The following is a 14,707-nucleotide window of genomic DNA, read 5'->3' as shown; positions in this document are numbered from 1 at the left end:
CCTCTCATACCATTGGTAGGCGAACTCATGGACTCGAAAGTGATATCAACAAGTTTTTTTTAATGTAGGATTATTTTTTTCCGCAGCCAAACACTGCACGCTGGAGATCCGGCACGGTGCCGGAGAACTTTAAGCCCTGGAGTATGCATTTATTTGTCATTTTAACTGTTTGTAAACGGAGCATAAATGTGGAAGTCCTTCAAAGATTTCTTATCCTGTTGCGCCCTCTATAGGACCAGCGACTAGTCGACGTCAAGCTTAAAGCGTCATGGCAGAGCATTGAAGTCGACTAGTCGACTAGTCCATTAGTCGGTGCAACCCCTAATATACACCCCTCATTTTTAGATGATCCAAGAAGTTGCATGTGATTTTTGTAATATATTAACAGGCTCCTCTACATACGTCTTAACAAAATCATTTTTTTGAAGAGCGACAGGGTCTCAGATCAGCTTGAAAGGCCGCTAGATGTGGCCCATTTGTGATTTCTATTTAATCATCATTTTCTATGTCTTGGAAAGTGCTTAGTCATGTTCCCAAGTGAACAATTTAACGGCTCTTTAATTAGCCCAGACTATGAATGAGATCCCACAGCGAGCTTAATGACCAATGGGGCCCTTAATGACCAGCGGGCCCTCTCAATTACACACACACACACACACACATGTCTTTTTCTTCTCTGCATTCATACTACATAACAATATAGAGATATGACAAAAAAAAAAAAAAAACTTAAACCAAAAGCATACCATGGTTCCTGTCTTTTGGTACAATGTTGTTTTGGACCCCAATGATTAGCAGCCCTATGTTATGGTGAAGCCGTAATTGGTTAATAGCTTTTTGCAGAACATTGTTAATAATGCTAATTTGATTAGGCGCTTGCCGACAAAACACTTTCTGAATAAATTCCACTGTAGGCACACTAATTTACAATATAAGAAAATCACTGTTCCCTTTCAGTCGGTCACTCTCGAGTCGGGAGTGACCGACTGAAAGGGAACGTCTCGGTTACGTATGGTAACCCTCGTTCCCTGAAGGAGGGAACGGAGACGTCACGTCCCGTCGCCACAGCTCCTGTACCACCGCTGAGCGGCCGGGTCACCGGCTCGGCTCCTCAGCGAAAACCTGAATATGCGCTGCATCTGCTGCCTACTTATACTCACGCTGTGATCAGCGGCAGCTGGATGCAATAATCGCATGCCAATGTGCATTGGCTCGTTTAGTTTACACTCGAAGTAGATTGGTCTCTCTAAGCGAGATCCCAATTCGTCGGTCATCCGACGTGACGTCTCCGTTCCCTCCTTCAGGGAACGAGGGTTACCATACGTAACCGAGACGTTACTTCATTAGTAGGTTGATTTTTTTTGACATATACAAAACAAACTTTTTAATGTACAAATACATTCCTGTAAAATACATATATTGTAAATTGGCTCTGGTTGTGTGGCACAAAATGCAAACGAACGTGCAAACGAACGTGCAAACTCAGGCCAACTTAAGAATCTGACGCTACGGTCTGGCACATCTCATGTGCAACACACTGACATGCTGACGTGGGCATACAGTTGGACTGGTGCTTTTTGCAGGATAGTCAGTGATGATGAGTAGTCATGCTCTGTGAGCCTGCTTACCTCCTGTTTAGTCAGAAAATTCAGCTCTTTTTGACAGAAGTGCTGACTACTGTCATTTGTGCATTGAAAAAACACGTCAGCTGAAATGTTCCACAAAATATCCGTGCATTGACGCATCATGAGTATTCAAGCTCTGCGTCTCTAAATCATGCCTCAGAATTATGCATGACCCTGGTATGGTCTTCATATGTTCTATGCATATGTTAGCTGGTGCCTCATGAAACATTGTGCCTGGTTTTATGTCAATAATGTTAAAAACCATTGGTTCTCTCATATATCATAGCTGATGGCAACTCAACATGTATAAATGTGCACAAGTACAAATAAGATTTGAGAGCAATGGGCGAGGGGAGGATTTTCAGTGATTTTTTTTTTTATTTCTTCAATGTAAAAAAATATATATATATTTGTTTTGTTTTGTTTTTTGCCCCACAATTGTGGCGTCATTTCCACCACACTAAACAATTTTGCCCCTAATTGTTTTTTTTAACCAAGTTATTGTACTTGCTTGCCAAGGAGACAACAATGTCAGTAAAGAACACGTTGATGAAATATGATATATGCGAAGAAAACAAAGAGAAATCAAGGTAAATATCACTCATGAACTGAATATGTTTATTGTGTGTACACATACTTTATAGTCAAGCTGTAACTTTGTGAAATTATGCAAAAAGTGTAAAAAATTTTTTTATATATACAAGATTAATACAATGTTAGCTGTTAAATTAGATATGGGAAAAATGCTCAATGATATTTGTTTGATGAAATTTGGTACGCTGTAAAAAATTCTGTAGTTTTTACAAAATAATTTCGGCAGCTGTGGTTGCCAGAATAATTTTGTAAAAAATACAGAAAAACTGCCAAAAACTGTTAATTTTACAGTATAAAACTGTAATTTACAAACAAGAAAATTTGAATGTAAACCAGTAAATTCAACAACGCACACTGCTATTAAAATCTGCTTTGTACCTTTAACATGCTGACGACCACCATAATAATGCAGGTGGTAAAAGAGAAAGCCACATGAAGAATCAAAGCTCATCACAAGTAGCTTCGCCACAAGCAGAAGTATATAGTAATATATAGAAGGTGCCAGAGTCATTCATGCAAACACAAAACACCTTCATGGTAACACACAATACTTAAACATTCATTAAACAACAGAAGATGTAACATGAAGCCCAAATGTACATAACTGATAACAAAAACTATTAAAAAACATGATTATTTAAACAAAATACTTTCAAATGTGGAGTGTCATGCAGGGAATTCTGGGAATATCAGTTTACAGTTTTTGACTGTAAATTATACATTGATTTGTTATTTTTACTTCTAAAAACGATACAATTAACAGCATTTTACTGTAAAATTACATGAAATGTCTGGTTAGATCTTTTACAGTTTTTCCCTGTATATAGTATGGGAACTTACTGTTAACCTATTAACATTTTTTCTTCCGTAGCAGTTTTACAAAATTTTACAGTTAAAATTACAAATTTTTTTTTACAGCGTAACTTTAATAAAAATGCTATTAAGCACAATATGTAATTTGAGATGTGCTGGAAATTACACTGCGGTCGAGTTTTCATTTCTCTTAAAAAAAGAAAAGAAACCATTTAATTCTTTTGTGATGCATGACAGCCATATGAGGGTTAGTAAACGAACTACAGAATTTCATTTTTGGCTAACATATTTCTTTAAGGCAGTGTGGACGGCCTTTCCTAAGGACCTGTTGAGTCTGTGCTGTGGATCTCAGACGAAAGCGGACCAGGAAATTGCTAAGACTGGTTGCAAAATCCTCACTGAGTCCACATCTGTCAAACAGGCCAGGCCCCTAAAAATCACAACAACTGACAGTGAAAATGATTGTACAAATTAACGGCATCTCTCTAGTTTAGCTCAATCCCGTCAGCTATTACCACATCAGATAAAGAAACAACCATCAACTTCTCTTTCTCACTCTTTGTTTGTCATCTTTGCATGGAGTTGAAAGGTACGTGCGTGCAGGGATTGCAGTGCATGCGTGCAGATCCGTGGGATTGCGACCTAAGCTCTATAAGGTGGACGAGAGCTGCCCATATCCTGGACACAGCCCTGAATGTTCCCGGAATGTTTCCCTTCAGGCAGCCGCCACAGCTGGGAAGCACCTTCTTAGAACTTGTGGATTATAGAGGAAAAACAACGGCTGGGTTTCAGAAAAACTCTCTCCCACCATATAGACACGCACAGACTGCCCGAAATCCCACAAGCCTCTACGTATGTTTTTGTTTCCCTAAAGAAAGCAGGAGATTGGGATGGCTCATTATGGACGAAGAGTGTTGTTTTGATGTTTGAAATATCTACATCCCATTAGCGGCCTAACTCTCCTCTGCTGAAGCACACTTTTAAACGCAAACATTGGGATTGCCCACAAAGAGAAATGTTTATGTGGCCTGTGAGTGATGGATCTGCTCTGGGTTTGTGACACTGATATGCTAAACTTCACCATGTTTTGTGGATTTGAACAAACCCCTAACCATAAGTATTCAACTTTGGCGTGTAACACAATCTGCACCGTTTACAGACGTGCTACCTCAAATCATGCAGCTTGTTTTGAAGAGGTGCTATAACTATCCTAAGTGCTTCTATTTGCAGTATTTTTCTCACTCGTTGATGTAGTCCTGAGGTCTTTAGAGGTGTTTATGATGTGCTAATCTAATGAGATGGTTCCCTGCAGGCTGTTTAATATCTCTTAAATGGAGAGAGAACCTCAGGTCAACAGTTCATGTATTTTAGAGAATCTTCCTCTACACTTTCACACTCATATGCAGCCTTCACAGGAATATACACACGGCACATTACTTTTACTCACGCTTATTGAAAGTCTGGACTCATCTTTGGTTACATCCTGTACTTTCTGCCTGATGTTTGGATAATGAACTGCCGAACATCACAAAACCTTCTGCAGTCAGGCTGTTGCTTATGGGCTAAATATGTCGTTTTAAGGGAAGGCACTCCAGGAAAGAACACTTTTTTTCATGCACTGGTCCGTTTTGACTAGTGGAAAGAAAACATCAAAATACACATTTAAGTGTTTATTTTATTACACGTTATTCTCTATTTGAAACTATGGATTTCAATTACAATACATATCTGTAAAGACCATTTTCTCCAAAGACCATCTGTAGAAAATGCATACATCAAATATTTCAGTTTTATTCCCATCTATATTCTGAAGGTTTTTACAGAGGGATTTGTTCAGGTGTCATTCACCTGATTTATGTAACATTTAATCCCTAAAAACAGTGATTTGTTTCTTCTGTCTGTTGACCGTGTTTTCTGATTTACTGTATGGAGTGATAAAAAGAAATATCCATAGAAATAGCCAAAAGAAACCCCCTCTATAAAAACCTTTTACTCTAATATGTCAACACAACGAAACCTGGCTTTGTCCAATGTTCGGATTTTTGTTCTAATAATGTATGCAAATCAGTGCATATATAATTTTATACTACCGTATTTGCATATATTGTATGCAAATTTTTTGCATATATTTTATGCACATTTTTTAAACTGGATATTGTATATTGAATTGTGCAATTTAATTTTTTCCCCGTTATTTTTACTTTTAGATGACTTTTTCCATCAATTAATCTTAAAAAAAAAATCTTTTAAAACACTACTAATTTAATAACACTGTTAAATATAATCTTTTATACTGTAAATTATAATGTAGTGATGCTTAAATTCACTTAAAATGATTGATCTTAATTTTTAGTATTTTAATAAAGATGTTTAGTCAACTATTATTGGCTATTTATTAGTCATCAGGCAGAATGTTTATATTAGTGCATCCCTAATAATTATGGTATTCACAGTTAACCAAACATGCAGAGGTCTACTGCTGTTGATTATATTATTTCCTTCTTCCTATTTACAACTGTCTTGCAGCAACTGAGCATTTCAACCAGTCACAGACACGGATTTAGTCCAATCTAGATAGACTTTTAAGCAGTTTGATCTACAGATGAGATGTGTGAAGAAACAATCTAAAGAGAAGTGTTATAACCAAGAAGCATTAAAACTAAATTGAAATGTGAATAGTATGAAATTATTTTGGATCTGCTGTACAGTAAGTTGTCATGCTCACTTTGTAAGGTAAATAGTGTTTGCCAAATACACCGCCCTAAAGCAACATAACAAAACTAGAACTCACCCATTACAATCAACACAGTGTAGACCAGTGTAAATAAGAGATCTATTTTGCAGTGTATAGCTCAGTGATTATAGTATTTGTGAGAGTCCAGAACAGTGTGTGAGCACTGGACTGCAGGGCTCAAACAGTATAAATCAGCTTTGTTGATTGTAATGAAATGGGAGTGTTCATCATATTCTGTGTTCAGTTTATGAAATACTTGACTTAACAGTGTAGTTTTTCTTGCTGCTAAGTGGGTCAGTGTAAGGGTGACCACTGTCTTTTTCAGTGATTGCACAAATGCTGTTTGTGTGTGTGGGTGTTGTTTTTGTGACCTCTGCTAGTGGTTTAGTCCTCCTACATGCAGCTCTGACCCAGTCTGACCACATCCCCATGTAGAGGACTGTGGAAACTGTCTGCGTTTACAGAAGTCATTATGAACACAACATTTCTCTCTCACTGACACACACAAACACACAAGTGATCCTTCACTGAAATCTACGTATAAGAGCTTATGCAGTTGCATATGTCTACTCAAATTTTAACCAAATGTCCAAACATTTAAAAACATTGTCATGTTAATTTGTATAGTTCTTTTCACAATGCATATATGCTATTGTTTCAAAGATGTTCTTTTTAAAGAAATTAATACTTTTATTCAGCAAGGACACAATGAATTGATCAGAAGTGTCAGCAAAGATATTTACAATGTTATAAAAATATATTAAACATTTTTTTTAAGGATCATGTGATACTGAATATTGTTTTAATATAGAATATAGAAATATAGAATATAGAAATGAATATAGAAAATTATTTCACAATATTATTGTTTTTACTTTATTTTGATCAAATAAATGCACCCTCAGTGAGCACAAGTCTTCTTTCAAAAATCTTACAAACCCCAAACTTTTGTATAGCAGTATGTTTCATTGTCAATAGCTTGTATGTAAATTTGCTAAAACAGAAGTTGTTGTTGGATTTTCCAAAGTTAGCAAGGTGCAATGCATTAAAAATCTTCAGACGTGTTATTTAAGAAACTTAACTTGTTAAAGTAAATGAGATCTGTACATCTGTATATTTCTCTCCAGTTTATATGTGATTTAAGAATAACCCAACTTCACCTTGATAATTAACTTGAAATAGTTTTTGGTTTTACCTCTTTGACACTTCTTCTTCATAGCCTTTATTCTTCTGCTGTGTCTCTCCCCTCCGCTCTCTCTCTCTCTTTCTCTCTCGTTGGCCTTTATTATGCTTCTGCTGAATGCTCTTTATCAGAGCTGCTCTATAAAGGTGAATTGCCAGGCAACAGAAGGTCAACCTCCTGTTTAAATGGTCACCGTGGCTGCAGTCTGAGAACTGAATAAACAAATCCGTGTGAAATATGCTCATTATAGCTCGTAAGGACAGTCAGTGGACCTTCACACCTCCTTATAAGGGGCTTCTGTTATTGCCGCTGAGGAATTCTTTCAGTTTAGATACACTCACAGGATTTAAAAGCAGAAATGTGAAGGAGTTTTTTTTAAGCACTTAGACCTGAATTCCCACAAGAAGTTGTACAATTGTCTTGTCTTTTTGCAGTTATGTTTTCTAGGTGAATGAACAATTTATAATATATACAGTGGGTACGGAAAGTATTCAGACCCCCTTAAATTTTTCACTCTTTGTTATATTGCAGCCATTTGCTAAAATCATTTAAGTTAATTTTTTTTCCTCATTAATGTACACACAGCACCCCATATTGACAGAAAAACACAGAATTGTTGACATCTTTGCAGATTTATTAAAAAAGAAAAACTGAAAAATGCTCAGTATTTAGTAGAAGCACCCTCTTGATCTAATACAGCCATGAGTCTTTGGGAAAGATGCAACAAGTTTTTCACACATGGATTTGGGGATCCTCTGCCATTCCTCCTTGCAGATCCTCTCCAGTTCTATCAGGTTGGATGGTAAACGTTGGTGGACAGCCATTTTTAGGTACATTAATGAGGAAAAAAAATTAACTTAAATGATTTTAGCAAATGGCTGCAATATAACAAAGAGTGAAAAATTTAAGGGGGTCTGAATACTTTCCGTACCCACTGTATATAAAAAATATATATAATACAAATTATAATATAATATAACAATTATTTGCATGCAAACTACACCTATGTAAAATTGTATTAATTTATTATAATTGGATGCATGCCACAAATGCTGTCCATATGGGTATAACATTGTAAATAATTTGGAATATTTTAGTATTTTTTTTTTTCTGATTATTTTCATGTGTTCTGAATGAATAATTCTAGTTAAGACAGTTCATGATATAATTGGTTGGGTATTTTGAATCTGCTTGTGTCTGGTCACTATATGCACTCCTTAGGCTGCTGTCCAAAGTGTCATGTGATAATCGGGGTCCTTCAGGGATGGCAAGGCTGTTTTATTGATCGCCTGAATGCTTGCCCAGCATCAGTACAGCCCCGGTACTGAGCAGAGAATTACTGTACCGATCAGAGACATGGGGACATAATCAGAGATGAGGCCAATTAGCTAAAAAGAAATACTTAAAAGTAATCTAAAACTGATGTGAAATATTCATTACAACTGAGCTAAAACTGGTTCAACTTATAAGTTTTAGTTTAAAGAATATCAATGCATTGATGCTTTTAATACACTGAAATAACACTGGTCCTATTTTTTTTTTTAGTATTTTGAGTGTTTATTTAACTTATTAAATAATTTTATTAAAATTAAATTACTAATTTTAATTCATTATATCATTATATCAAAATTACAGCTTGATTGGACATGCCTCACAATAAAAAAAATATTCTGTTCACAAACCAAGTACGTCAACTTGGCAAAATTGGTTGGTTGTGTCATAATTTGTGTAAGAATTGATAAATAAATATGGTAATGGTTTATTTGATTTTTGCATCATAGTTTTAAAAATGTTATATTAATAGTTTTTATAATAGATTTTCGTATTTAAGGGTTCAGAGTCTGGGGAAACAATTAAAACCACACAGAAAGCACCTGAAAAGCATTGTAATGTGACTTCATTTAACAACATTTCTGTTTCAGGCAACGCTATCTATTAAGACTATATGCAGTTACTTCCAATCTGCTGCTCTGAACTGCTGAACTGATTTAAAAACAAGACGTTGTCTGACAAAATCACCATACACATTAAAGACAACCACTGTGCTGTGATTTCAGCTATATTTACTTGTGAAATGATAATGAGAGAATGGCGAAGACGTTACAAATATCTGCCATATTTTTTGCCCAAAATTGCCAAAATATCGGCAAAATAGCTCCTTGTCGCAAAACATTAATAAAAGCCGCAGCAACAATGTGAAAGTCACTGAATTTGGTGACAAAATCCCCAGATTGGCAACACCGAAAGAGAGAGGTCATGCGTAATGGTCATCTTTCCCATCAGCTGCTGATCACACAGTCTGAGTCATGAATGAACCAGCACACTTTTCTCTCTCTCTCTTTCTCTCAGTACGTCTCTCTTACCACAACACCATAATGCTGAATCAACTTACAATCAGCAAGGCTGCAAGTCACGGCAACGAGGCTTTAGAGAGTGGATAAATCTGAAAACGCTGCCCTTGCGTTTTCGTGTGGACAGCGAATCCGTATATTTTCTGAAACGACGATGTCATCAGCCCATGTTTCGCCCCTAGTCAGACACCGCTACGTCACGTAACAGCAGCAAAAACATGAACAAACACTGAACGTTTGTCTTTTTATTAACTAACATTAACACAGATTATTAAATGTATTGTTCCATGTTCGTTTGTATACCGCGCGTAAGGTTTATGCGCATAGTCCAAGTCTTCTTCTTCATTTTTAGTGTATCTCTGTGGCAGAATTACAGCGCCACATGCTGGTCTGGCATGTATACTACATCGTTTTGTGTCGGTTTTGTGGTTTCATGTGGACGTAGATATTTCTTGAGACGAGGGCGGGAAAAAAGATCGGATAGGGAAAGCTCTGGCCTCGTGTGGACGTAGCCTAAATCTGATATATGGAAACAGTGACTTCTGTAATCCCTAGCTGCATCTGAATCAGTCTAGCTTTAAATACCCAATGGTTGGAATCAACAAGTTTCGACAAGTGCTTTTGACTCCTTCCTGAGACATTTAAGCAAGTACAAGTGAAAGCTATCCTTTCTTCTTTTCGTTTCTTTCGTTTCTTTGCAAATGAGCACCTCCCAATGTGGCTTAAGTAGCAAAGTCTTCAGCACATGCAGTTTTGGTTACATGGCAAATGATAGTATCTGGATACATTCTTTTCTACTGACTTTCGTAAGTGAAGCCAGGTTGTGACCAGTGGGACTTGCAGGTCACCCAGAGAAAGACTGATGGAAGAAATAAACAAAAGGGTAGACTGATAGGTTGAAAAAAAAAAAAAATTAGCGGGTGGTTTGAATGTCGGTTTGGTTGCTGTGGAGTGCAAATGCTTTTAAAGAGAGCTGGCAGGTGTTTTGATTTTTGTCGTGTTTTGTAGCTTTTAGAGTCAGCTTTGAGAGCTTTTCCACTTGCGCGAACCAGACGATATGACACACTCTCCAGAGATTTGTAGTTTTGCTTTTCTGTCTGTTACGCACAGGTTGTTGAGACAGTCTGGGTCTATTTTGGTAAAATTATAAATAGTGCAGCTATGTTAGTGCCCTGGTTATGCGCGCTGTAATGATAGTATCTGGATACATTCTTTTCTACTGACTTTCGTAAGTGAAGCCAGGTTGTGACCAGTGGGACTTGCAGGTCACCCAGAGAAAGACTGATGGAAGAAATAAACAAAAGGGTAGACTGATAGGTTGAAAAAAAAAAAAAATTAGCGGGTGGTTTGAATGTCGGTTTGGTTGCTGTGGAGTGCAAATGCTTTTAAAGAGAGCTGGCAGGTGTTTTTTTGTTTGTCGTGTTTTGTAGCTTTTAGAGTCAGCTTTGAGAGCTTTTCCACTTGCGCGAACCAGACGATATGACACACTCTCCAGAGATTTGTAGTTTTGCTTTTCTGTCTGTTACGCACAGGTTGTTGAGACAGTCTGTTTAATTATAAATAGTGCAGCTATGTTAGTGCCCTGGTTATGCGCGCTGTAAGATAAACAAGTGTTTATTTTAGGGGTCAAACACGTGCAGTGGGATTAAAAGTGATAAACAGCAATCCAGAGAACTGGTGCACAGCTAAAAGTTGTATTTATTGAAGGCAAGTGTATATAGTGTATATACATATTGTCTTTCTGCTTTAAATGCACAAAAATAATAATGCATCTATCTTAAATATATTATTCTCTCTGATTCAGTTTAGTGAATCTCTTGTTCATTTCAGTGGAACAATTCAGAAGCCTGATTCACCAATTAATTTGAGTAATTATTTAAACTCAGTATTGTTTCTAGACGTCCTTCCTTGTGTGGTATTTTACATTATCATGTTTGTATTGTGACATTTTTCCCAGTCATCTCAATGGAAAAATAAATAAATAAATAAACACCTAAATAAATAAATATTTAGTTAGATAATGAATGAATGAATGAATGAATGTCGAAAACTTGACAAAATCTACAGCATCATGGTTTTCAGTGTAAAAATTATTTTTAGTTAGTTCATTTGTTTAATGTTGGCACCCTAATTGCACTGATATTATAAGTAAATATACAATCTGATTTTATATATTTAAAAATATATTGTCCTCTTAAATAACAAGTTATCATCATTTAATGTAGGTAAACTACAGCCATGATTCTTGTAAAATACGTTATTAGTTGAAAACTTTGAAACTTGAACTTCTTAAAATGTATCTAAACTTCTGTCTTCAAGTCTTTGTTGATATTTTGTGTGGGTTTTCTGTTCATTGGTGACTAATTGGCAAGTCTTACCCAACACCCTCTTTCTCTCTCACACACCCTCAACAGAGACAAACATAACATTCACAAACACACACAGAGGCACACACCGACACAGCACCCTTTCTCACACCAGAAAGCTGTCAGATAGGCCGATCCCTGACAGCTTCTCGGGTGCACAGCATGAAACCTGTGAACGTGAAGGCTAAACTTGACTATTAAGAGCAAACAGGTCTTCTTGGAGAATGTTTGAGAAATTTCAGAGATGACGATTCAGCCTGTAATCACTTTGGATGATGGCAATTATGCTCTCAGACAGCATTGCTGTTCTTGAGCATGCCAGGGTGATGATTGCGAGCTGATAACTTTATTACCATGAAAGAGAGTTGTGACAGAGGCTGATTTTGTTCTTGGTCCTGTGGCTGCTAATGAAATCATGTCTGTTTTTGGCATGAACGTGGTTTTTCATTCCACACTTAGAGCTTTGCTGTTTGGGTTCTTTATTTCAGAGCTGGCAAAGTCTGCATAAAATATATTTAAAATAAACAAATATGTTTGTTGACATTTATGAAGTGATTTTAGGATTCATTGGACAAATCATTCAGTGTAGACAAATCTACATGTGTGTTCTGTTCTATTCTATTCTATTCTATTATGGCATATTTAATGTTAATCATTTTATTTATTTATTTGTTTATTTATTTATATTAATATTTAACAGTCAAAATTAAACATTTTATCCACAGAAATAGCAACGCTTTCCATTTATTAGCAGTATCTCTATTGGTGTTGATACTGGGGATCTTGGCATTTAAACTGATTGAATTTAAATGTAATAATATATTTTTAATAGTTATAATTTAAATTGATCTTATATTATTTATTACAGCCTATTTAATGTTGTTAATTTTATTTTTAATATTAAATAGTGATAATTAAACATTCTATCCTCAGAAAATGACAACGATTATATTTATTAGCAGTATCTGTATTGGTATTTGTGATATTGGATTGAATTTAATTATTATAGTATATTCTTAATAAGAATAAATATTCTATTCTATTCTATATTATATTATATTATATTATATTATATTTTATTTTATTTTATTATATGTTATGTTGTTATGTTATGTTATGTTATGTTATAATATAATATTTTATATTATATTATTTTATTTTATTTTATTTTATTATACAGCCTATTAATTGTTAATCATTTAATTCGTTTTTTTTAATTAAATGAAACATTTTATTTTCAGAAACTGACAAGCCTTATTTTTGTTACCAGTGTCTTTAATGATATTTCTATTTGTGATCTTGCTATCAGATTAAATTTAATTGAAAAAAAAGAGTATTTTAAAATGTTACTAATTTTTGTTATGTTATGTTATTGCAAAGAAAAGCTAAAATCCTTATGATAATTTGAAGTTTAGGCCTATTTAATATTAATAATGGTATTTTAAATATTCATTGGTGATAATTGAACATTTTAGTCTTGGATCTATGCATTCCTTTCCCCTTTTTTGGGGTAATTCAGTCTGCTTTCAGTTTTTGATAACAGTGTAGTACTCTTAGTTTTGTGTAACTCTTTTTACCATTTACAATCTGCAGAATTTCCCATTTAATCAGAGCAGAAAATGTGAAAGTAGTCTTCAGATTTCTTCTGGGAGTACTTATGGGAGTGTATGGAAAGTCTTACGCCGTAAGCACCATAGAGTCTCATTCTCTATTGTTTTAGAGGCGACAAGCCTTCAGTGTCATCCACACCTCACAACACGCAAGGACTTCTCCTCCACCAGAACAATCACCTTTATTCTCACCAAGGATAGGCCGTTCATTGTCCATTGTTCTGTGTAACAACAAACGCATTAGGCCGCAGAATCTGATGCTTAAGGAGTCCTGAGACTGTCTGAGAGCCAGGGATGTTGGTCATTAGGATGTCACTGCAGAATGGGTGGAAACTTTGACAGGAGAGTTCAGTCGCTTTGGTGTGTGGATAACGAGGGCTTTTAATAGCAAGTCGTGTTTTGCAATGCCAGAAACCCCTTCTTTGCTTCAAAATACCCTAGATAGCCTCCTGTGGTCATGTGATTAAATATGATTAAAGTCAAAACAATCACATGTGAAGATATAAGACATGAGTTTAGAAAAAGCTACTCAAGCTACTTAGCAACTTGAGTTAAAAACAGAGGCTTCAAAATTCATTTTTGAGGTTTGACTGGGTTTCATTTATGTTGTAAAGCAAAATGTGAAAGTTTCTTCAAGTTAATGTAACCACAGAGCTTGTTTGCTCATAAATCGTAACCGCTTTTCTAAAAAGCCATAGTAAATTCATGAGGGAACCCGTGGCGAATTAGCCTTCGGGTTGGCCTACAAATTGCCATCATGACTGAACAGCTCTATAGAGAGGGAAAAGAAAGGTTTAAAGGGGAAAGAAAGACAAAGATTAACGATAAAGAGAGAGATGAATGTAAATACATGGAAGACAGGGACAGGGCGATTGCAGGCTTAAAAAAAAAGAAATAGTACAGTGCTACAAAACTTTTCATTGAGACAGGATCAGGTAAGGGAGTGCTGAAGTCAGCAGCACAGGGGAATTCTGGGTAATTGGAGGAGGGAAGGTTTTTAATGTGGTTTTAGTCTTGTCACACATACACACCAAGAAGGACTCCATTTCTTAGATTTATATCGGATTGGCTGTCTATTTCACTTCCTGATAAGAAACTGTTGCCTCAACAATGAGACACCATGTCAGACATGTGATTGTACTGTTGCTCTCTCTCATTATCTCTCTCTCTCCTGATCTCTCGCTCTTTCTCTCTTTTCCAGCTCTCACAGAAGCTGATGTATCCAAAAATGCAGTGAAGGTCTCCTTCCACGACTCGCCCATCACCGAGAACAAATCTTCATCGGATGCTTCTCTTTCCATGACCAGCTTCATCATCATCATCCTCGCACTGGTGCTGCACTGGCCCTTCATCTGAAAGACCACAAGCGCATGCACACACAATGATCATATGCACACACAGATGAACATCATGAAGAAGTGTAAGGGTCAT

At 36.0% G+C, this 14,707-nt stretch overlaps 1 protein-coding gene across 2 annotated transcripts in view; it reads left to right on the top strand.

The window, feature by feature from the left end:
* The window catches only part of LOC107730460 (glypican-5-like), a 111,583-nt gene extending 96,882 nt beyond the window's left edge, over window positions 1–14,701 (top strand). For both annotated transcript variants that reach the window (XM_016541309.1, XM_016541307.1), the window contains one exon: window positions 14,478–14,701. In XM_016541309.1, coding sequence (XP_016396795.1) covers window positions 14,478–14,632 — 155 coding nt within the window. In that variant the 3' untranslated portion in view covers window positions 14,633–14,701. The remainder of the gene's footprint in view (window positions 1–14,477) is intronic.
* Window positions 14,702–14,707: the final 6 nt, after the last annotated feature.

This window comes from Sinocyclocheilus rhinocerous, unplaced genomic scaffold, assembly GCF_001515625.1.
Source record: "Sinocyclocheilus rhinocerous isolate Xijiao unplaced genomic scaffold, SAMN03320098_v1.1 scaffold1780, whole genome shotgun sequence".
In the NCBI taxonomy this organism is placed as follows: Eukaryota; Metazoa; Chordata; class Actinopteri; order Cypriniformes; family Cyprinidae; genus Sinocyclocheilus; species Sinocyclocheilus rhinocerous.
This window is presented reverse-complemented; position numbering and strand designations above follow the sequence as displayed.